The sequence below is a fragment of the Pleurodeles waltl genome, chromosome 4_2 (assembly GCF_031143425.1).
Source record: "Pleurodeles waltl isolate 20211129_DDA chromosome 4_2, aPleWal1.hap1.20221129, whole genome shotgun sequence".
NCBI lineage: Eukaryota > Metazoa > Chordata > Amphibia > Caudata > Salamandridae > Pleurodeles > Pleurodeles waltl.
Genome location: NC_090443.1, coordinates 930628694 through 930654515, shown reverse-complemented (window position 1 = coordinate 930654515; position 25822 = coordinate 930628694). Strand labels below are relative to the sequence as shown.

Genomic DNA, 25822 nt, shown 5'->3' with positions numbered 1-25822 from the left:
CACTAAGTTGAAAAACCTAATAACTTAACATTTACTTACTCTACTTACCTGCAGTACCACCATAGAATCATCTGTGACCCCTAATACGTAATTCTGCCAAAGTTTGTAAAACTCCAACTGACAGTTATTGCATTATGAGAAATACAAAGATCTATGGAAAATGCATATGGTTTGAAGCCCGTTATAGGACCCCCTTTATTCTTTGCACCCACTTGACCAAATGTTGCAGGACTTTCAGTTTTCTGACTTGTCAACACCATGTACCACAGCATACCATGTACCACAGCATACCATGTACCACAGTATATTGCAAAGTTATCATTGTATACCATGGTCCAAAATATAGCTAAGGGCCTAACTGTATTATTGGATTACAGTACCCTTGCATCAGTCATGGTGTCTCATGGGCACTGTAGATCTCCTCTTGCCATCCCTTGTCACACTTAACATCCAGACTTGCAGGTTCTGCTTCAAACTTTTGGAAAAATCAATAACTCTCCTCAGACTGATATATTTAAGTCTTTTTGTTGTTTATTCGCAGCATTCTTTTGTATGTTTTTGCAGTTCAAACCCCTATACAGATTACAATATTGATGTTTGTTTATCCATCAAACAGATATGATAAGTCCAATTTTATAAATGTCCATTACCCAATGCACTTCTTCAGGGGTCTCTGAGAAGTGAAAATGTAAATAAATTAATCAGCACCAAAGACCGTCTCTCTTATATCAATTACATTTTTAAATCTGAAGTGCATCCTTAAGAACCTCACTCAGTGACTTGGTGCTCAAAAAAATCCAAGAACAATCCAAAAATGTACTCAAACCTTTATAAACAGCCTTGTGCAATTAAACGTATAGCCCAGAAGTGAAGAAATTGTGCGTGCTGCTCTACAGTTGTGACCACATTAAACCAATGGCAAGTGCTTCCCAGTTTGCAGACTAATCACAAGCATTTGCAATGCAATGGGCCTTGCGTTTGCTCGAGTTAGAGCTATTAACGTTGTAAATTCCTAAGTGGACTTTTCTTGCCACATACATTGAAAATGAAAAGTAAAACCGTTTATCATAATGGAGCTGATTCAAAAGCGCCACGCCCGCCATGAGCATGAGCGCAAAGTAGAGACAAACAGAAAAAGAAGTTTGCTCGCAGTAAAACGTATTGGCAATTGTGCAATAATCCATGTAACAGGAGCAGTCTGCAAGGTGGTAACAGAACCGCCCCAAGGAGGGCCAACCATAAAGCATTTGCCTATGATAACAAAGGATTTTTTAAATGCAAGCCCAGGAACGAGTGATAGTGATGGGGGATGAGGATGGTTAAAAGCCCACAGATAGATTACAACACGTCAGAGCACTTGACCTAAAACACAAAAGAGCAATCATTTTGCCAAAATAACCCACAACTTCTGAAGAACTATTGGGCATTCTAAACGCTTGTATGACTCCAAGGAGTACCAGCTCTTATGTATGCACGTGCACTACGTAGAGGACGATAAAGGCATTTTGGGGATTTCAAAGCTCGTGCTCACAAGAAGTTGAGAAAACTCTACTGATGCAAACAATCTCACAATCCAGGGGCCTGTCACTAAAGGGCATTAAGAAGCCTCATGCAAAATCAAAACATCTGCATGGTAATTCATGTTTTTAAACCCATACTTTTGATCATAAATATAAATCAACAAACATCAAAGCGCACTAAACTTCTTCTAATATGTTTAATCGGAAAATCACAAACTAAGATCCTGCAATGTATACATTTAGATGGCAGTGACATTGTGGAGCCATTGTGGCTTCGAAAACCTGTGGATTGTTCAGTGCTTAATTTGTAAATAAAAATGTGCCGGTGCTGAAAGCCCTCCTCTTAAACATGTGGTTGCTGCAATTAAATGTGGGAACATGGAATACTGAGGCAGCTTAATTCTGAAGCCATCTCAGGCCTCTTCAATCCATTTAAATCCACTCCCTGCCCCTTCAGCTCACTTTTGCAGCTTTCTGCTTTCTCCCACTGTGGCGCTTTTTCGTTTTCTCTTCCTCCGTCTTTCCCATATGTGTTTTTTGCTCACAGCAAATGCTTGGGGCAGAAGAATAAGCGCCGACCCTCTAAAATAAGTGCCACAACAAGCACAAATTAAGCACTGGGATTGTTCCATCTTTCACATTTTATTCACTCAGTCCAATATAGAGTAATAAAACATCATGAGTTCCGTTTTTTAGACTTAAGTAATGCAACATCACACCCCTCACGTCGACAAGTGCCTCGAAGATAAATAAGTGAATGTTGTGAGAAAGCATAAAGGAGTACGGCCCCCACCACACCACAGGACCCATTGTCTCACAAGTGCCAACCACTAAAAGACACACCTGCCTAGGTTTGCCAAATGCACGCATTAGTTCACACAGGAGGCGCTGTTCCTTTTGCTCTGTATACCTGTGCTAAAAGTTCTGAAGCGTGCACAGAAAGTGCCAAAGGCAGCTTATAAAGCAGTCTCCTTGACATAGATGCATCCTATAGCCCATCCCCCACCCACCGCAAATGTCAGCTCTGATCGACTAAACAATGGCTCATGGCGTTGCAGAACATCCTTAGGGCCAACGGAGTGGACATATGTTTGTGGTTCAACTGCTCTGCCTGATGTTATAACCCCCTGTCGAACGGTGGACACTTCACCGTTGTAACTGAACCATAGACGTTATTTCTTGTACCTTAAGATAGCCGGTTAATGGGACAGTTTGAGAAAATCTTACATTACAGCAAGTAAGCAGCCGCACACCTTGAGTGCAGCACTGCAGCGCACCTTAAACATAGAAAATGACAATGTGTGTGTGGGGGTGTGTCTAGATAGATAGATAGATAGATATGGGCTGCCATGAAAGCTGTGGCTGATGGTACGCCCTATACAAAAGCATTTCTTGCTAAATATTCCTACCGAATGGGAGGCTGTCTAAACGCTGAAGTTAAGATACCAGGCATAGGGGTTTGAGAAATTCCCAATAAAGATGTAAGACCAGATTTGATTAAAGCAGGGCTTGAGGGGGCAACATCTGCCATGCTGGTGTGGCGGCTACGATATCAGGCCCGTTTTTGGTGGCCAGGCCTATACAAAGAGGCCAAGCAGTATGTCCTCTTTTGTGACATCTGCCAACAAATCAAAGTTTCCACTGCTAAGCGCCCACCGCCAACACCCCTCTTAATTTCTAATAAACCTTTACAATGTGTGTACTTGGACCATTGCGGTCCCCTAACACCGGATAGTGCCTACAAATACATCTGAGTTGCTGCTGACTCCTGCTCCAGATTTCTATGGGTGTGGCCACAATGCTCAGCTGATGCTTGGACTGTTATTAAAGATTTGCGAGTCTTTATCAGTACATACACCGCTTTCCACTCAGACCAGGGCCGTGCTTTCGCCTCAAGGACATTCGGGGATGCCATGGCTTCGTTGGGGGTCCAACTCCAGTACTCATCTCCATTTCATCCCAAGGGAAATAGTGTAGTGGAGTGATCAAACCGTGATTTAAAGCAATCCTTAACAGCCAGATTGTTAGGTACGGGTCGTAGTTGGCTTAATCACCTGTATGGAGTCCAGAGAGCACTTAACAATCTGCCTACAAGGTCCCTGGGAGGTTGTACTTCATATGAGACCCTGTTCGGAACTCAAATGTATGTTCCAGATCTTGATGGTCCTGGCGTGGAGGCAGCAGAAACACCTTTTGACATAAATGAACGTTTCACTGTCTTAAAGGAATTACAACAGTTCAGTGACGACAACTCTTCTGCCAGTGCTGACTAAACAGGAATTAAGGATGTACCTGTAACACCTACCAGCTGGATTCCTAGAGTGGGGGATCTAGTATGTGAAAAGGTTGCTGTGAAAAAGGAATTTGGTCCTTCTTATCGTGCACCAGTCCCAGGCTTGGGAATACACGGTACCAGAACTGTCATTCTACTGCTGTTGGCAGGTACCAAAGAAAATCGTTTTGTCTCTATTGACAATGTCAAACTACACCATGTGTCCGATCCTACACAGCCGACCAAAAGGAACAGCCAGTAGTTCCTGAATCCCCCTCACTACTGGTCAAGACGTTCCTCTACAAGTTGTAAGCAGCAACACTGGCATCTCTCAGAGCTTGGATGAGGTCCTAAAACCACACTTTTCTTCACACATTTCCGCTATACCAATTCCTGATGGGATTGTTTGGGATAAAGTAACATTCGATGTATACGGCCCTACGGTGGTCATTCAAATACCATATGTGTTTAAACTTTCAATGAACAACATAATAATACCCGTAGTTGTTTCTGATGATTGGGATGTGAGAACATTTGATTCTATGATGACTGAATTACAGTATTATACTGTATTTGAAAATGAAGATGTTTATCCATCTAAAGAGAATTATGGTGATATGTTTTGCTATAATTATTATGGGCACCATTTCATCCACAGAGCAAGCAGCCGAAAGACTGTTTTTAATTATACACAATGGGAACATTGCCCAACTGATTGAACACCTTCCCCAGCTAAATGTTATAAATGGCAAAAATATATCAATGCAACTGAAGATCAGCTTGATGAATGGGTCCAGAATGGCACATTTAATGTTTCACTGACACGTCCTGGCGGGTGGTTATTCTGGCCAGTAGATGCCAATGGGTGTCACAAATGTTTTATCAACTCCTCTGGGTTTTAGAACTAGTAGGCCGGACCCTCGCTATATATCGTCCGAACAGGCGGGTAAAGTAACAACATACAGTGTAGGGAAACTGTGCCAACAATGGTTAAAGACTTCCTCACTAGATGTGGTTAGAGAACACCTCAGTCTCCTGTCTAATAACACCAACTTATAGGACTTCCTGTTAGGCCAAAGAAAACAACGCAGAAAACGCTTCCTATATGAAGTATATAATGAAATTTGGAAGCTTTCACAAGAAGAAGCTGCTGCCCGGTTAAGGCAAATAGACCAGGAAAATTTAAAGAAGGCATTAGCTATTGTAGATAATGGGATTAACACCCTGTCCAACTGGATATACACCTTAAATAACATTGTATCTTCTGCTATAGAAATTATGCAAATAGATATGTCTTCCTTATATCATGGACAGCGACAACACCAACTAATGGCTTAGAAAGAAGCGACTTATGTCATGCTAAACATCAAAAAATTTGAAAGGTTGCCTTTTACTGTGGCTGAAATACCATCTCCTGAGTGCTTAATACACGGGGTCATTAATCTGCCTATTGCCACACTACAATTCACCTCCTGTTTAAAACACATTCCGGTAGGCAGATATGAAAGGCTCGGAGATAGTTACATCCATGAGGTGTGAGAGCTACCCTTCTCGTACAAATGTCTCAGTGGCATGAAAGAAGTCTTTCTTAGCGGTATTGAATGCACGACTTCTGTCAGCTATTCAATGGTTTGTAAACAGCTGTCCTTGCATGGGACGTGTAACGCATCTGCAGCAAACTTGGCTTGTTATCTGAAGGGAGTTCCAGTCCCCTTTATTAGACCTACGTTCCAGGTGCCTTCATACAGCAGCTATGTTCTCCTCAATGGTGAAGACTGTTGTGGGATGCGAGCCGAATTGGTTTATGTTGTTTCGGTCTCTAAGATTGTTACATGCTGCGGGAATGTACTCTTTCCTCCCACTAAAAGAAAAGAGGTAGTGGACATTTGGCCTCATATTGCTACTTCTAATGTGAATTTTGACGAGTTGAGCAGACTTAAGGCTTTGTTTCAAAAACATGTGGCTCTCGCATCTGCACGCGAGACCTACGCACTTCAGGTGGCAAGGTCGTCAGCTGAGATACGGTCCCTTTTAAGCAAATTTCTTTAAGGCTGTTGGTTATGGTTTCGTTCACATATTCGGTTTAATGCCATCAGCCATCCACTCAATATTCTCCAGTATTTTCGGGGGATTTCCAATAACTTTGGCTATAATAGGCGGCATTTTGCGGTTGCTATTTTTTATGCGCAATGGCTGTCCTGCCGCAACAAGGAGGTATGAAAGCGCTCTCATCAGCACAGATGTGTCGTGAGCGCATGATGCAGTATTTTGGAGCAACACTCCTGGAGCAATTGGAGTGTGACTGGTCCTTGTCATTCAGACCAGTTTTGTTTTCTGTGCAGCCTGTGTTTCGGTGCCTCTGGTGCTCTTTTGAACATGCACTGGAAGTTTGTCTTTCTACGCAGCACTTGCTTTCATTGGACGCTGGTCTGTTGATGTTCTTGCTGAGGGGTCATTACCAGACATGCGCATTGAGGGTGCGTTTGCTACGGGAAGCTACTTACGAGTTGCCCTTCCTGGAGGATTGGAGGATGGGGCTCTTAACCCATCATTGGGCACACCACGGAATGCCGCCTTGACTGAGGCTCAGGCTATGGAACACCATTGCTCCTTGGTTATTATTAATATTGTTCAATAGGCAGTGTGTTGCTGGACCTGGGTATTCTAGTTTGTATTGTAAAAATTCTTGAGTTTGTAACTTTGGGTCAAAAATATAGTCTACATCAGTGGCTGTCAAAGACATGGCCCATTGTATCCAACGTGGATGTAATGCTTTAGTGCTAGGAAAGCTGGCTTTTGTAACAGCCTGCGTCAAGGGTGCAGTGTCATCGCTTATAAGAAGTGGACGTTTAAAATTATTAGTAGGCGATGAAATGATTGTTCAGGGTAGTGACTTCACCATACACGTGCCTTGAACGAGCCAGGGTAGAGGCAGACTGGTGTTAAAATAAAACGCACAATCACGCATGTGAAAATAAAAAGTTAACTTGGAGTAAATTATTTGATTTGCGTAGTTTTTTTTAATACGAAACTTCCCATCTTGTGCACTGGTCTCTGCACTGTTCAATATTTTGGGTGTCGCATTGGCATCGCGCTGGCTCTTCCACATGTACCTTTCTTAGTGCCCTCTAACATACATCTGGCAGCGGCACCATATAACACCTTTTGCGTTGATTGAAGACTGTCACAGGCCGCACTAACACACATGCACCTGTGCACACACTCGTCTTCATAAACACAACAAGCCTTGCTTGGTCATGAGAAGGACACGAATGGTTGGCATGTGCAGTCCCACTGATCATACCAACTGGGTTCTGCACCAGCTCAGACATCCAAGGAAACTGGGGCTACATTAAAAACCACACCACAGGCGGTGTGCGCAGAGATGGAATATGGCATCAATCGAATGATTTATAAACTTGTGTTTACTCACCAGCGTTCCTCGCATACTTCACAGGCCTGCTGTCTGGTTCACTCGGCGCCTTGACTCCCCAAATTCCAAGCAAGAAAACCATGAGCGCTCCCGTGCATGGGGCAGGGATGTCAAACCCCTGGGAGCGACGGGATAAAACGGTGCCTTCGAAAACAGAACAAATACGCTAATACTTATATAACTCTGTAAATTAATACATTTGCTAATGCAGAACAAACATGCTTTAAAACCAGCATTAACATTAAAAGAATTAAGTGCCAGAGCAAGTGTAAGCCCGAGGTTTTATCAACAAAACAGTTGTTGCAGCTAAAAGACTCAACATGTTCGCGTAAACTTCTTCTCCGGTTCCAAATGAAGAAAAGCTTTTTAAAATAACATGTTTGTCATCAATATTGTTTTTGTTTTGTTTTAAATGACACTATACAAGAGAATTGACAACGGTGAAACGAGCCACAACATGACAAACTGCAGGAGGCCTTTAAGCTGCTGCTAGTAATTCGCTAGCCACAAAGACAGCACATAGAACAAGCCGATCCAAAGCGCCAGCTCCACGGCCACCATGAGCGTGAGCCCGAGAGTTATTGGCTATTGCGTGAATGTCTAGAAAGGATCGTGGCTGGGAAGAAAGGCAAACCAACGCCAGAGGAGGGGCCCCCACACGCTGTAACAGGAGGAAGCGTGATGTAGTGTGATGGCCAACAGAAATGTTCACTTAGTTAAAACGACTAGGTAGGAAACTCAGCACACGAAGGAGGGACATTTTACGAAATGCACCAATAAAAATGAAGCATTTAGGACAAGCACATCAGAGAAGGAATAGCAAGAGTGGGCATGGTTAAAAGCCCATAAAGAGATAACAACAGGCTAGATCGCTTGTGCGGTCGACCCTAAAAACGAGATGTGCAATTTACTTTGTATTGCATTTTGAGATTCATTCTCTCATCTTTGGTAGAGATTTCAAAACTTGGGATAGACTCAATTTAGTGGACGTTCTTAGCCAATGACCGGTAGAATTGCACTGTATATGATTTGTACAGTTAAGAATAAGACTTCTCTGAATATCTATGTTATGTTTTGTCATTGACTTAATGCACTTTGATTCAGTTATGTATAATCCTTTATTTGAGATATTTCTTTCCACAATGTGTTCATCTCCTTTTCCATAGGTTCTTTGTTGGGACTGAGTATTTTTGCTCTTCACAGAAATCCCAGCGTATGGAGCAATCCAGAGGTACAGAATTTCCTCTTTGTAGTGCCTGCTTGTTAGTTAGAAACAGCCTAGAAACAGTGTAGGTGTTTTTTTACTGTATTAAATACTTGAAGCTATAGAGTGGATGTAGGGACACTAATATGTATGTACAATTGCATCATATATTTGAACTATGGTTCAGTATTGAAACAATAATGGATTCAATGGATTCTACACCTGAACTTGAAACATAAAAAGTCGGTGACTGTGTCTAAGAAGGGGTTTGTATAGCCTGGCTGTTACCACAGGGGTGCCCTGTTGCTTAACACAGACTAACCTACATTTGAGCACATGGAATGGCCGAATTAGTTGCCTAACGAGAACAACCTAGCTACCAAACATTTTCAGAAGAGTAGAATATGGTAAAGACTCCTAATCGTGACAAACAGCAAGTTTCAATGTATTGCAGCTAGACAGAAGAAAGCATGGCCCTCCAGTCAGGCCGTCTTTACTTTTGGTAGGCGAAGGAGGTGCAAGTGTGCTGACCAATTTTGCTGAACAGACATATAGGGGAGAAACTTGCATGGAAAAAAATAAAGTCCAACTTTGTAAATTGCTCATTGACAGATACACAGAAATTTGAACAGGATAGGTCCTTTAATCCAGAAGTGGAGCAAAACTGGGAAGGAGATGTGATACGGCAGAATGCCTAGGAATGTTAAGGGTGAGACGAGTAATGGCATTCTGAACAACCTGAATTAGAGTGATTTATTGAAATCCTTTGCAGAGCTAAGTAATTAAATACCCTAATCGAAATGGATAATAATGTATTGAATTACAATTTTCCTTGAGCTCACTGAAAGGAGAAGTAGAACTTTATGCATGTGTCGAATAAATTAGAAATAGGTAGTTGAAGTCCAAGCTAGTTGTGATGGAACGCCTAGCACATCAACATTAAAACTCTAACATAGTGTGTTTACTAGGGAACAGGGCTGAGAGGATTTCCAGGATCCTCTGTCCACCATAAGGATCTTTAGATGCGAATAATCCTCCTAAAATAACCTCTGTTGTATCTGAGTTCAGTTTGAGTGAGTTCTTCCTCATCCAACAGGCCGTATCAGAAAGACGGACACAAAATCTAGCCTGATGTTTCCCATCATGTTGTCCATGCTGATATGTTGTCTGGTATCATGGAATGGAAGAATGCCCCTATGAATAAATGAGGCGCATCAGGAGAGTGGCAAAACATATTTAGAAGTGTAGGTTTGAGGGAAAGTTCTTGAGGAACTCAGCAACTAAAGGGTTTTTCTGGTGTTTGCACAGGTTAAAAAGAAAGACAGGCTGAGAGTGCTGGGTAGGGAATGATGAGTGTCATTTGAGTGTGGTGCTTGAATCCTAACAAAAGAGTCAAGAGATGAGACCAAAATGAGACGCTGTGCTTGGGGCTGCAGGGCGTTCTAAAAGGATCATAGTAGCAATACTGCTCCTATATAAGGTAATCCAAAGCTTATTTGAGGCAATTGTGGAATGGACAGAATCTCGATTAGGCAGCATTCAAAACATTGTTGGCCTCAAGGAAGCAGAAGAGCTGCTAATGAACATACTAGAGCAAACCTTAAGTATAGTGTCAGTTTTTCTTAACAAGGGTACCACAATGTTACACCCAAGCAGGAGCGACCTTTGATGGAGTTAGTGATGCATCACAGACTTCCGATAATACAGGGGCAATTGCTGGGGCAGATGAGGAAAACCAATGTGCCAGAGTTGGTAGAATTGCAAAGTCTTAAGGCCTCTGGAAGGCGTAGAAGGGCGAAAGGATTGTGAGAGAAAGAAGGTAACTTATGTTGTGCCTTGCTGGCCATTTGACAACCAGATATCTGCATTAATAGTCATTCTTCGCAACTACTTAAGATTTCGATAAAATTTACAGCTTACCTTACTCCTCTTGCAAACACCAAGCATTTTTGCCTTTCATATCACATGACATGTGATCTGCATTTGTTTTGTTTCTCTACTTTGTACACACTTAGTTATTCTAGCAATGACCACTGAAACTAATGGTAACCCGTAGTTAATCCATTGTATTCCACATGATTATAATCTTATTAAAATGTTATGCTGTGCATGGGATCTGAGTCGTCTATTTCACCTTCAAGTATAAGAGAGACCTCACAGTGGTGGAAAATATGTAATGTTTTACTGAATTGCACAGGATACATATAGCTTTTAAGCATTCTCTAAAACCATGTTGCAATTTGTTAAAGGGCCACGGAATCACAAACCGGGTTTAGAAATGGATACCCAATCACAATTTGGAGGGACATGTTTAGGGCATCCCTTCCAAACTGAGATTTGGTAGCAGATGTACAATTGTTTGGTACCGCAAATCCAGTTTAGATCAAATATTGCTTCCAGCTTTCTGCACCCTTCCACAACCCGCACGATAACAGTTGTGTCCATATCTCCTCTGTACCAGTCCGTTTGTCCTTTACATCTTCCTAAATGCTCTTGATCAATTCTAATTCTGCGATCTCCACTATATCATTCTCCCACAGTCTAACATTGGTCTATTTCCTCTCTGTCCACTCCTAGTCGCCAGAGTTTAGCTCACCACAAGCCCACTAATCTTCCACTTCCTGAAAGTAACATCTCATACTCCTTCCTTGCAAACACTTCTGACTGTTCCATGATAGATTGACCACAAAAACGACATTTGCAATGTTTTGTTGCCCCTCATTGATAGCCACAACTTAAACATCACCTGTCCTAGCTTTCCATTATGGTCTGACGTACCTCCTGAACCTGCTGAATTTCCATTATCCTAGTTTAATTATTGACTCTTTGCACACTTAGCCAGTGTCTTTCATTAGGAATAAGAGACAAGTTTTGACTGGGGCTTCGTATCCTCATGTCTGCATAACATCCCTTCTACACTCACCTTGCATCTGAAACCCTTGTATCCGTTTGTTAGAAATGGGGTCTTTGGTTGACAGTCAGGTTACCCCCTGTTCAAGCAATGACCCTCACTCTAATCAGGGTAAAAGAGAATCACCCTCAGCTAACCCCTGCTTACCCCCTTGGTAGCTTGGCAGAGCAGTAGGCTTAACCTCCAAATGCTAGGTGTACAGTATTTGTACCAACACACACAGTAACTTAATGAAATCACGACAAAATGACACAACACAGGTTTAGAAAACTAGGAAATATTTATCTAAACAAAACAAGACCAAAACGACAAAAATCCACAGTACACAAGTCAAGTTATCAATTAAAAATCAAAAAGAGTCTTTAAGTAATTTCAAACACACACTAACACTGTTGGCATGAAAAAGTACCTTGGGTGCGTCAAAAATAACCCTGCACGGATGAGAGTGTCAAAAAGGGCTTGCGATGCGTCAATTCGACTCACGATCGGGACCTTGCGTCATTTCTCCTTTCGTCAGGTCGGGGTGCACTGTTACTTCTCTCCGCAGGAGAGCGATGCGTCGATCCGGTCAGCACTCTCGGGTCCGGGCAGGCCTTGCCTTGTTTTTATATGCCCAGCTGTACTTGCGTCGGAAATCCAGCCGCACGATGATCCGAAAACCACGCAGCGCGGGTCGCGATCTCTCAGCCTCCGTCAGCAATGCTGAGCATCATTTCTCCGGCTCTGTGCGTCGATTCTTCGGCCGAGAAGCTGGCGGCACGTTGTTTCTCTAGCCGCAGATCGGAGTCGAGTTGATCTTTTCCCCGTACGGCGCTCTGTGCATGACTTTCCTCTTCATAGGCTGCCAGCTTCTCCTTTCAGGGTTCCAGGAACTGGATGGGCACCACAGGGCAGAGTAGGAGTCTCTCCAGAGACTCCAGGTGCTGTCAGAGAGAAGTCTTTGTTGTCCCGGAGACTTCAAACAACAGGAGGCAAGCTCTAAATCAAGCCCTTGGAGAGTTCTTCTCAAGATGGAAGGCACACAAAGTCCAGTCTTTGCCCTCTTACTCTGGCAGAAGCAGCAACTTCAGGATAGCTCCACAAAGCACAGTCACAGGCAGGGCAGCTCTTCTTCCTCAGCTCTTCAGCTCTTCTCCAGGCAGAGGTTCCTCTTGTTTCCAGAAGTGTTTCTCAAGTCTGTGGTTTTGGGTGCCCTTCTTATACCCAATGTCTCCTTTGAAGTAGGCCTACTTCAAAGTAAAGTCTCTTTTGAATGTGAAATCCTGCCTTGCCCAGGCCAGGCCTCAGACACTCACCAGGGGGGTTGGAGCCTGCATTGTGTGAGGGCAGGCACAGCCCTTTCAGGTGTCAGTGACCAATCCTCCCCTCCCTCCTAGCACAGGTGGCTCATCAGGATATGCAGGCTACACCACAGCTCCCTGTGTCACTGTCTAGTGTGAGGTGCAACCAGCCCAACTGTCGAACTGACCCAGTCAGGGAATCCACAAACAGGCAGAGTCACAGAAATGGTATAAGCAGGAAAATGCTCACTTTCTAAAAGTGGCATTTTCAAACACACAATCTTAAAATCACCTTTATTAAAAGATGTATTTTTAAATTGTGAGCTCATTGACCCCAAACTCCACATGTCCATCCGCTCACAAAGGGAATCACACTTTAATCAGATTTAAAGGTAGCCCCCATGTTAACCTATGAGAGGGACAGGCCTTGCAATAGTGAAAAATGAATGTAGCAATAAAACACATTATTATATGTCCTACCTTAACCATACACTGCACCCTGTCCTTGGGGCTACCTAGGGCCTACCTTAGGGGTGTCTGACATGTAAGAAAAGGGAATGTTTCGGCCTGGCAAGTGGGTACACTTGCAAAGTCGAATTTACGGTTAAACTGCACACACAGACACTGCAATGGCAGGTCTGAGACGTGATTACAGAGCTACTTATGTGGGTGGCACAACCAGTGCTGCAGGCCTACTTGAAGCATTTGATTTACAGGCCCTGGCACCTCTAATCCTCTTTACTAGGGACTTACTATTAAATCAGATATGCCAATCATGGGTAAACCAATTACATATACATTTTGTAAAGGAGCACTTGCACTTTAGCACTGGTTAGCAGTGGTAAAGTGCCCAGAGTAACAAACAGTATAATTAGAGTCCAGCACACATCAACAACCTGGGGAACAGAGGCAAAAAGTTAAGGGAGACCACACCAAGAATTAAACGTCTAACACTGTTTCATTAAACTGATTTGTCCAAATCTAGGCCAAGAAAATTGTACACCTGTCCTCACCCTGAGCTGTAGCATTAAACATATTGAAATGAATAAACCTGCTACCCAGTGTGAGAAGACAAATGCTGATGTTTGTGCAAGTTTAATAGTTATTAAAAATAGTTAAATTAGTTCAAATTATTTTTATACATAACTTTTAGCCATTCTCAATACATAATAAATAAATATATCCATTTTAATTCAAGTGAAAATATTTCTAAGAAACAATTTTAATTTAAATTAATATATTTAAATTGATCAAAAATGTAAATCTCAATTAAGTTAATAGTGCTATAACTTTTTATTATGTTCTGCATTTAAAATACTTATACAAAATAACATTTAATTGAAATTAAACTTACAAGTATTTTTACTAACTTTTTTGAAAATCTGATAAACTTTTTTACTTTTTCCTACGTGTCCAGTTGAAACAGTTGTATCTTTTGCTCCTATGTAAGAAGATGCATTAAAAACTAAGGTTTCAAAACAAAGAAGTGTCTAGGGTGGGGACAGAAAGAACAACCCTGAGCTACGAGTTTCCTATTGGTGGAAAATATGAAGAAATGAAAACCAAGGTTTCAAAACAAAGAGAAGTGTTCCAGGTGGGGACAGAAAGAACAACCCTGAGCTACGAGTTTCCTATTGGTGGAAAATATGAAGAAATGAAAACTAAGGTGGTCATTATGAGTCCAGAGCAAATACTGATGTAATTATTTATATCCTAGGATACAGTATTTAGAGGACATCATATTACCAGACTATCCTGAGTTTCAAACCTCAGAGTGAGGGGTAACATACAAATACAACTGTATATTTTGCGAAGTAACAAGGTGAACAACCCAAATAAGTGTTTATTGTACCCACAAACATTCAGCCTATTATTACATGGAAAAATGTTTTGTGGGCAAAATCTTGAGTTGCAGTTATTGCTCTGAACATTGAAATCTTACATTTGGCGAATACGCCTATTTACTTCCATTTGGGATTTGAATGGCTTATGAGGGTTTGGGAGTTACAAAATAGTGGTAATGTTTATAAAGTTAGGATATGGTAAATAATTTTTTGAATGGGCCTAGACAAAGGTCTAAGATTTGCAAGATCGTGTAAAGTTTATGAAGTTAGAATATGGTTAAGTAAAGAGGTAAGGCAGCTCTGGCCCAGGATCTGACAGACTCATCAATGGCCAGTATAGGATCATGGGGAAAAGGAGCCTGAGAAAATGCTGGGGTGTTTAAAAGGAATAAATTCATAAATATTTGAAAATCTAGGAAAGGGAATAGGCGTGTTTGCCAAACAGACTGAGGGTTGATAAGTCATTGATTATTAGAAGAGTTAGTGAGAACTACAGGGCATAATCAACTTGTAAGGCAATGGGCTGACAGCGTATGCCGTTCCCACTACCCTATCTCTCAAAGTGACTATTACCCAACAGAAAGTGCAGGTGTGAGCCCTGCCTAATCCTCAATGACCGATTTACTGGAGTCACTAAGATTTTCATTTATTTAATTAGTTATGGTTTTGGGTACTATTGGTTAGATCATATCATCATTATTAATGGATTTTCCCTTGTTTTTGTAGATCTTCGACCCTGAGCGATTTTCACCTGAAAACATATCTTCTCGATCACCTCATGCATTTTTGCCATTTGCCGCTGGTCCAAGGTACAGTGAATTTGTTCCAGTGATTGCACTGATGTTAACTATATGGATTTGAATGAGAGGGACTGTTCATAGAGGAATGGTGGCTTACACCTCATGACAAATTCTGTTTCAAACCATGAACTGAGCTCTTCTCTCAAATATGTGTATCAACCATCCTATCAGAAATGGAGTAACTTACCTTCCTAATCATTCAATTTTGGCCCCTTTACAGAGTGTGCCAACAAGATTTTCTTTCCAAACTGTAAGTGATGTTGATATGTGATGACTCCTCTCCCAAGGGTAAATTCCACCTGCAGTATTTGGTAAGCACCACTGATGATGCTATATTCACAGATCGTATAAATGCCAGACTGTAGTAAATTCCACTCCTCCATGTTAGCAACACACGCAATAAACGCCTACCTGCAGTAATTTCATTACCACCTTCATTTAAAGATAGGTGGTTAGCACTACCTGGAATGAGTTGGTCTTTTAAATGGCTGCATCTAGAACCAGCTGCTTCCACTTGATGAGTATATCCAATCAGAACACACAAAGCACGGCAATGAACAAGCGCTGTGTTTTCTCCTACATGGGTAAGTTGTCCAAGCAACTCACTCATCATATTCTTATTCCTACTCTTTATGGTAATACAGGCACCCCGGTATGATGTATTCCACAAATGGCAATGTCATATTGGTATCTGCTACTTCCAACCAGGGTAGGGTAGTGGAATACCACCAGCAGCGTGTCCAATGATATTCATACAAGTTTAAACTCTGTTTCAAAAACAAAGGAATTTACTATCTGCTCAGTCGACGGTAAATCTGGAGGTATTCAAAAAATATAGTGATGGTTTTGTACTAGTAGCCAAAACTTTATTTTCTGCTCCTTTTTTCATCACCTGATTCAGGCAAAAGACACACTGTAAATCAAATTATTAACGATAGTCCAGCTGGGTTAAAAGAATTAAAAAACAAAAATGGCCTGCCATCACAATCTCAAAATAAACATGTCAGGGACATAAGTCCTCCTAGATCAAAGGTCAAATCAAGAATGAAGAATTCCACGTTTTTTACCAAACTAAATGAATTTCAAATTAATTTTATTTATTGGAAGAATTATTCGGCATCTTAACTTGAAAAAGTTTTTTAAAACTAATAAAAGCCTTCCCAGAATTAAACGGAATGGACTCTTTGGACCTGCAAAATGCATCTGTCCTCTAAAATAAAAATTGTAATGGAGGGCTGAAAGTTGGTACTCATCACTAAGAAGATTCTAATTTTAAAGGACCAGAAGTATATTTAGAACATATAAATCTGAATATAATGACTAATAAATCATTAGAAGCCGATTGATGTGTGCTAGTGCCTGCATCATCAGAGCAACTATCTCTAATTAATCCGAATCTCAGGTACTCTTCTCGGTAGGCTCTGTAATATTGGCACCATCATTTAGAATTTTTAGGGGCATATTTATACTTGTTTTGCACCGAATTTGCGTATTTTTTTTAACGAAATTCAGTGCAAAACTAACTCCATATTTATACTTTGGCGCTAGACCCGTCTAGCGCCAAATTTATGTAGCTAAAGTCATTATTTGGACGTGGAAACCTACTTTACGTCAATGAGATGCAAAATAGGCGTTCCCTTGCAAAAAATGACTCTGTGGCCTTAGCGCCATATTTATCCCCCGTGCTAAAATCACACACGGGAGGGAGGAGGGGTAAAAAATGGTGCAAAGCTTGCTTAGCACCATTTTTTAACACCTGGTTCAGGGCAGGAGTTAGTGGACCTCTGGGTCTATTTCCATTATGGAATACCATGGAATAAGTCCACAGGTGCCCGCCCCAGGAACACCCCCACTCACACCAGAGGGACGGGGAGGATGGGGAACCCCATCCCAAATAAGTATAGGTAATTACAGGTAAGTCTTTTTTTTAAGGTCCATTGAGGGCCCTGAAATGGCCCCCCTCCATGGCACTGGGTGCAATGGTCAGGCCCGGGGGACCCTGGTCCCCTGGGCTGGCCACTGAGGTGATGGGCATGACTCCTGTCTTTTCTAACACAGGAGTCATGTGGTATGGATGGTTTTGCGTCACAAAATGACTATTTGCCGGTTAGTGTCTTTTTTGTTATTTTATTTTTTTTAACTCTAACCTGCCCAACGTCATTTTTTGGTGCAAAACCCCCTTCTTCCATACCGCTAGCCCCATCCAACTAACCTCATTTTTTTTTAACGCTAGCCTACCCTTTGCACCGTCTTGTACCATTCCATAAATATGGTGCACGGCTGGTGCACAGAAATGGTGCAAGCAAGTGCTAAACTTTTTGGTGCAAAACTGCGTTAGTGCAGTTTTACACCAAAAAGTATAAATCAGGGCCTTAATCTTGGCACATCAGTGGCATAGAACGGTACATAAAATCAAGCGGCCTATTTATAGGCCCCCAGTGCCACCTTGCGCCACATTAACATCATTAATTTTGACATTAATGTGGCCCACCGAGGCCAAAATCCCAGCGCTGTATTTACAGTGTGGTGCGATGCATGCGTTGCGCCACCCTGTAACCCTTTGCATTACATTATTCCTGCGCCAGGCATAATGTATACAAAGGGGGTATTCCCCTGTTAGGGGAGCCAGTAAAATGGTGCAAGGAAATCTATGGGATTTCCTTGCGCCATTTATTATGGCACTTTTAACGCCTGCTCAAGAGCAGGCATTAAAAGCGGGCTTCCAGTCTTTAGAATGTGCTCTATGTACTCTGCAGGAGTAGCGCCAACCGTTTGGCGCTACTCTTGCAATGTACATCAATAGAGTAATTAAAAATGACTCTATTGTCCCCTACCCTGCACCATGGTGTACCGTATTTTAAATACGGCACACACATGGTTGCGGTTAGGGGGGCTAAGGGTTACAGGGAAAGTGGTGCTGCACTCGGTGCAGCGTCACTTTTCATAAATCTTACCCTTAGTCTACTTAACTTTTTAATGCATAGTAAGTGATCATATTAAAGACTGGATTACTTCACTTGTTCCTGACTATGCTAATGAATTCTTTGTAAGAATGAATTGGAAATGTATTTTGCTTCAATTTACTGATTTGCATGTATTAAATTCCTGGTTTTTTCTGAATGAATCTTGTATGACACACACTGCAATGTTTATCTCTTCCCTCTCTCTTTTTTGTACTAGACATCTATGTTTGTCATTGAAGTCTTACAATTTTTCTCAATAATAATAAAAACATTATCAATAAATAGAATATTTCTGAGGATTCACGTGCCGCTCCATGTCAACACAACCTTCCCACCCTAGGGAAACATGTGGAGTCATTCAATGAAGCTACTACAGTCCCTCATTACGGAAGGAATTATGTACTGCTTCAGGGCTCAGCATCTGGCAGGGCTGATTATTTGAGCACACCGACCCACAGCACCATCATAATGGAGATCTACCGAGGGGGTTTTTATCCTTCATTCTTATCAAGCGGCACCACTTCCAGACTAGGGCGTCAAGAGGAGGCTACTAATACCAAATCCTCTTTTGTACAGTTCTCTAAAAGAGGTCCAGTTAACTAACACCTGAACCCCTCGGCATGGCTGTCCGCTGTTAAGCAGAAGTTTAAGCGTTTTCGCCCATAGCACATCATCTAGAAAGGCCAATGGGGAATATAGATTGCTGAAATCGTTAAGTCCTTAAAGGCACCAGTCTCGACCCCATCTTCACCTTTAGTGAGCAGGGGCTTGTTCGGCTCCATTGATGCAGTATCTTTTCTGTTTGTACGTGTGTGCACATGCCAGTCATAGAAAGCAAAGACCAAAATACGCATTTGTAATGCAATGGGTTTCGCATTACATCGAGTTAGAGCTATTAGCGTTGTAAACTCCTAACCGGACTATTCTTGCCACATTAAATTAAAAAAAAGAAGAAAAAACTAGCGCGATCGCGCTGCGAAATAAAGAGGAAAAAGTAGTCCAGAAACCATACGGAAAACATGGAGCTTCGTATGTTTCCAGTAGTTTATCGGTGCTCTCGAGGAGGGCTAAACACTGGAAAAGGCATGACGTATGCATGCCTTTCAAGAATGAAAACAAGCCGATTTTAAAAGGCAAGCCCACGAACCAATGAAAGTGGCTGACGTAGCATGGGCATGCTTAAAAGCCCCCTAAAGAGAGATTAGAAAAGGGACGGAGCGCTTTGCGCTTGCCCCTAAAAAGGCCAGAGGAGCCTCAGACCTGAAGTAGTGAAGAGCACATGTGAAATTACATTTTAAACATCATGTTATTAGACAATTTGGTTTGAACAACACAAGTTTAAATTTCATGAAAGCTCGATTCATGTGTAAAGATTTATTGGTCAAAGAATACAAGACCTGTCCTTGTTGTAACTTTGTAATTGGAGGGTGAGGAATTTGTAGGTCACAATTAGCACTATGAATCATTTAATCCACAGGCATATTCTGTTTTTTTCTTATTTATGTTTTGTGTTTTATTCATCAGGAATTGCATTGGCCAGACCTTTGCCATGAATGAGATGAAAGTAGCTCTGGCCCTGACTCTGTTGCGCTTCAAACTCCTTCCAGATGAAGCAAAGCCTCCGAAAAAAGTACCCCAGCTCGTGCTCAAGTCTTTAAATGGAATACACCTGTTTCTAAAGAAAAGGAAATAATGCATGTGCATCTTTTAAGAGTGAAATTTCATATGTATTTAATTATATTTTTCTAGAAAAACAAACTGAACCAACAAGAAAACAAGCGCCAGCAATGCTATAGGGCAGTGGTTCCTAACCTTTTGACTTCTGTGGACCCCCACTTTATCATTACTGGAACCTGGGGACCCCCATTGAATCATTATTAGAATCCAAGGACCCCCTCCACTGACTGTTGGGACCTAATCTGTTAATATTATTTAGCTTTCCAAGCAGTCGCAGACCCCCTGTGGGGGCTTCGCGGACCCCCAGGGGTCCCCGGACTACAGGTTGGGAACCACTGCTATAGGGCACAATATACTGCCTACACACATGCAAAGGCACATAACTGTAAAGGCTCACATACTCCTAGAATATTCTGGTGTACGCCTGCCAGTATGCAACACCTACTGGTATGTAGGAAACCACAGGAGCATACATTAACGCACATACAACACTACTGCACACATACACATAGAGAAAAACATAAATAAAACCATAATATGAGTGAAGGAAAGTTGGAGAAGTTGCACAGTTATTGTTTACATAGGTAGAAGATGTCAGTTTTGAGCCATGGCAAAGAATGTACCTTACTTGAATAAAAGAACATTGAATAAGGATTGTCAACAGTTATGCAAATGCATTCTTAACATCTACAATATCATCACAAAAATTAGCAGGCAGGGACAAATCTACTCGTTATTTTAATAACCAGATAATCACTATTGGTTACAAGGGTGAATTACTTTCCCATATTTATTAAATTTATTCACATGCTGCAGTATATACCTCATCATGACAACACAAATTATGGCACAAATCAATATACATTGAATTTACAACTCATACATTGATTACATTTACTCATAAAAAACATATACTCATAAAAAAATCACAAACATAACATAAGTGAGGGTTATGCCCAACAATATAACTTTTTAAGGTCACTGTAGCACAATTAGCAATGTGATCCTATATCTTATAGGTGATCAAGGGATTAGCACCCAGCTGAACAATACCTAACTATTTTTTCGAAGGTATTATGTAGTGCTCTAACAATTTTGTCTATCAATTAATTGGTTACAAAAACCCTTGATCCCACTAAGTTGGTAAGACACCAACTTAGTGGGATCAAGGGTAAGATAAGATATAGGATCACACTGCTAATTGTGCTACAGTGACCTCAAGAAGTTATATTGTTGGGCATAACCCTCACTTATGTTATGTTTGTGATTTTTTTATGAGTATATGTTTTTTATGAGTAAATGTAATCAATGTATGAGTTGTAAATTCGATGTATATTGATTTGTGCCATAATTTGTGTTGTCATGATGAGGTATATACTGCAGCATGTGAATACATTTAATAAATATGGGAAAGTAATTCACCCTTGTAACCAATAGTGATTATCTGGTTATTAAAATAACGAGTAGATTTGTCCCTGCCTGCTAATTTTTGTGATGATGTTTAGGATAGCACCCTAAGCAGGTTGGGGTTACAGGGTACTCCCTTTTTTGTGAATCTTAACATCTACAATAGCACAGTTTTGGCCATTGCATACAAGAGCAAGACATCTGGAGGGCTATGCATGATCTACAGCATCACTGAATTACAAATCCGAAGGTACAATAATGTAAACTACCAAACCTCTGGTCTTTTCCTGCAATGCACACCTGTTTAGCTAGTTAATCTTGCAGCTGTCATAACCATCAAAAGAGGTACCTGATCCCCCTGTCTTCAGTCAATCAGTCAAGGATTTATAAAGTAAGCGGAATCACCTGTGAGGGTCTCAAGGTGCTGGCGTAAGCTAACTGCTTTGTGGTGACCCGCTCATTCAAACAGCCAGGTTTTGGGTCCTTTCCTGAACTACTAGAGAGTTGAGGTGGACCTGAGGTGCAATGGTAGGGCATTCCAATCTTTAACAGCTAGGTGTGAGAAAAAGTGGCAGATCAGGGTGTGTATACAAAGTAGAAGGTGACGAATCATAGGTATCTGGTTGGTTGCTGGAAGGTTATGCATTTGTTGATGTATGCTGCTACTTTGTTGAGCAGGGCTTTATACGTGTAGGTCAACCTCTTGAACTGGCACTGCTTCTGGATCGGGAGTCATTGTAGATTTTTGAGGTGGGGTGTGATGTGGGTTCGCCCTGGGAAGTCAAGGATGAGTCAATGCGCAGTGTTCTGTATTGTCTGTAGTCTCTTCAGAAGGCCTGCAGTGATCCCTACATAGTGTGTTCCCTTAGTCCAGCCTGCTGGTGACGAGGGCCTGTGTGACGGTCCTTCCAGTGTTGACGGGAAGCCACCTGAAGATCTTGCAAAGCATGCCTAGTGTGTGGATGTGGCATAAGAGACTGTGTTTACCTGTTTCTTTATAGATAGATCGGTGTCAAGGAGGGTGCAGAGGTTGCAGATGTGGTCTGTCGGTGTGGTGGATGGGCCGAATCTCTCTGGCCACCATTCGTGATTCCATGGCAAGCTGTTGTTCCCAAAGATGCTGACTTCTGTCTTGTCTATATTGAACTTCAGACAGTTGTTCTTCATTCATTTGGCAACGTTCATCATACATCTGTGGAAGATGGCTCTGGTGGTGGAGGGGTCTCCTGACAGTGGAAGGATCAGCTGGGTGTTGTCGGCACAGGTAATGATGTTGAGTCTGTGTGATCTGATAGTGTTGGTCGGGGGGCTCATGTAGGTGTTGGAGGGAGTGTGGCTGAGGGATAATCCTTGGGGGACAACACAGATCATCTTGGGTTTGCAGGTGAACTGTGGGAGGTGGATTCTATGGGCTCTTCCGGTGAAGTATGTGGCAATCTATTTGAGGGTGTCTCCGTGGATTACGATGTGGTGAAGTCTGTTGCTCAAGAAGTGGTGGAAGGTGGTATCAAAGGCGGCTGGCACGTCCAGGAGGATGAGAGCTGCCACTTTGTTGCTGTCCAGGAGGGCTCTGATGTCGTTGGTGGCTTCGATCAGGGCTGTTTTAGTGCTCTGATTGGCTTGGAATCTGGATTGGGAGGGGGCCAGGAGGTTGTTGCATTCTAGGTAATTGGTGGGTAGATTGCTTTTTCTAGAACCTTCACTGGGAAAGGGAGCAGGGAGGTGGGCCGGGAGTTCTTTGGCTCTGCTGGGTTGGTGCATGGTGTCTTAAGGGGGGTTTGTGGTTGCTTCTAAATGCACAGAGTTCATGACGGAGATTTTCTTCAGTCATGTAAGGGTCCCACTGGGTGAGCAGGTGTTCAGGGCTTGTGTTAACTGGTGTGAGTAGGCTGATGCTGTCTACGGCGGAGGGTTAAGGTGTGAAATTCTCATATATTGCTGAGAACTTGTCATGGAAGTAGTCTGCCAGAGTGTCACACAGATCGTGGGAGGGGGTGTTGCAGGTCTCGGCGGCTGTAGGGTTGGAAAACTCATTCACGATGGTGGAAAACTCATTCATGCTGGCTTTTCTGGCATGTTCTTTGGATTTGACTGGCTTGGCGAGGGTGAAAGAGTCATCGCAATTTGTGATCCATTGGGAGAAGTTCTTCTCAGCTTGTTCTGGGTTGGATGTTTGGTCTGGGAGTTGGGAGCTGAAAGCGTTGTTCCACTGGTCTTCCAGTTTGTGTGTGTGTGGAGCTAGGTGATGTGGTGACGTGTTGGTGGGTCCTGAGATTGTGAAGTGGACACTGTTTGGCTGGTCCAGGTGAGCTGTGAGACGTGGTTGTACTTTATTCTGTCACTAGACGTAAAGATGGGTTGAGCATGTGTCCTGCGATGTGGGTAAGGTCTGTGATGAGTTGCTTGAGGCCGATGTTGCTCATGCTTTCCAGGAGGTCGGTTGTGTTGGTGTCACTGGGGTCGTCAAGGTAGAAGTTAAGATCTCCTAGAAAGATATAGGGCATGATTCCTACCCTGGCGGTCCGAGACCGCCAGGGTAGGGTACCGCGGATGCACCGCCAACAGGCTGGCGGTGCATCCTGGGCAATTCTGACCGCGGCGGTACTGCCGCGGTCAGAAATGGGAAACTGGCGGTCTCCCGCCAGTTTCCCGCTGCCCTGGGGAATCCTCCATGGCGGCGCAGCTTGCTGCGCCGCCATTGGGATTCCGACACCCCATACCGCCATCCTGTTCCTGGCGGTTCGGCCGCCAGGAACAGGATGGCGGTATGGGGTGTCGTGGGGCCCCTGCGGGCCCCTGCAGTGCCCATGCCAATGGCATGGGCACTGCAGGGGCCCCCGTAAGAGGGCCCCTCAAAGAATTTCAGTGTCTGCTTAGCAGACACTGAAATTCGCGACTGGTGCAGCTGCACCCGTCGCACCCTTCCCACTCCGCCGGCTCCATTCGGAGCCGGCTTCCTCGTGGGAAGGGGTTTCCCGCTGGGCTGGCGGGCGGCCTTCTGGCGGTCGCCTGCCAGCCCAGCGGGAAACACAGAATCACCGCGGCGGTCTTCTGACCGCGGAGCGGTGTTCTGGCGGGGGAACTTTGGCGGGCGGCCTCCGCCGCCCGCCAGAGTAAGAATCACCCCCATAGTGTTTGGAGTTGAATACGATAGGTGTGATGAGGTCAGGAATGGCGGTGAAGAACTGAGGCGGGGTCAGTGGTCTGTAGGCGAGGGTGCTTCTGATGGTGCTTTTTGTGTCTGTGCAGAGTTGGATGCTAAATTATCGTGGTTGGGTTTGAGGAGGTTGTGCATCAGATAGTGTCTTTGTAGATAATGGTAATTCCACCTCCATGTTTGCTGGCTCGGTCTTGGTGTGTTATCTTGTAGTCTGGGGGGTGGCAATGGTGATGTCCGGCGCAGATGCAGGGTTCAGCCAGGTCTCTGTGAGGAAGATGGCATCTGGTTGAGTGAGGCAGTCATGTCCCAGATGGAGTGTTTGCTGAGTGAACATGGGCTGAATAACACTAAAGTGGTGTTGCAGTTGTCTCTGTCGGCGTGATGGACGAAGTCGTTGTCAGTTGCTTTGGTGTTGCAGGTGAAGCAGCAGTGCTGGCAGGAGAACAGTCCTTTGGTGGTAAATGGTGATGTGAGGCAACAGTTATTGTTGTCAATGCACCCGGGATCCAAAGCTTGGAGGTCTGCGGTGGTGTAGGTGTAGATGTCGGTGGAAGGAGATCATCCAGAGTTCCTTGCGCTGGGTGCAGTCCAGGCACAGACAGGCTTGCCTTTGTCGCTGTCTCGATTCTGGAGGTCCTGGAAAGAGGGAGGGGTGCTGGGATGTGGGCTGGAGGATCGAGAAATGGTGGGAAAGAAGAGCGGAAGCGAGGGAGTTGTAGAAAAGGCAAGAGGAATGAAAGGGTAAAGAAGGCAAGAACAAAGAACTGAAAGGCAAATAGGGCAAGAACAAGGAACTGAAAGGTAAAGAAGGTAAGATCAAAGAACTGAGAGGCAAGGAAGGCAGAAAATCAATTGGGGTGAGTGGGTAGCAAAAAAGGGAGCTGGCACAAGGACCTGCTCTTCAAACCTTTTACCACTCAACTCGAACCTGTACTGCCCTTGCTTGTTTCTCCACTTTCACATGCATAGCTTCGCCCATCCCTAGGTCACTCCTACCCTCCCTACATCCCCTATTCTGATGACTCACACCATACTCAGCCCTACACAGACATCAGTGCTGTTGAACCATGACCCCCTGAAACGACTAAACTGAATTACACCAAATTTTGCGGAAAGGTAGACCTTTACTCAGAAAGCATGCTTTTGGTTATTTGATTTATTTCTGTTCAGGTGTTTGTGAGAACATCATGTTTTAAAAGGAGCCCAGGGTGGATACGAAAGTGTTAAAAAGTTAAATATATCTGGTCCTGTGGGAGTCCAGCTGGAGTCCACTATACCATAATTTAAAGAAAATGGGAGCCTATGATTGGTCGAGTGAGCTTTTCCTCCCATCAGCTTTTTGGATCTGAGG

At 43.1% G+C, this 25822-nt stretch overlaps 1 protein-coding gene across 1 annotated transcript in view; it reads left to right on the top strand.

Annotated features, from left to right (window-relative positions):
- Positions 1-20646, top strand: part of LOC138293485 (cytochrome P450 4B1-like) — a 123220-nt gene extending 102574 nt beyond the window's left edge. The window contains exons 10-12 of the mRNA XM_069232724.1: positions 8392-8456; positions 15191-15273; positions 19752-20646. Coding sequence (XP_069088825.1) covers positions 8392-8456; positions 15191-15273; positions 19752-19920 — 317 coding nt within the window. The 3' untranslated portion in view covers positions 19921-20646. The remainder of the gene's footprint in view (positions 1-8391; positions 8457-15190; positions 15274-19751) is intronic.
- The last annotated feature ends 5176 nt before the right edge of the window (positions 20647-25822 follow it).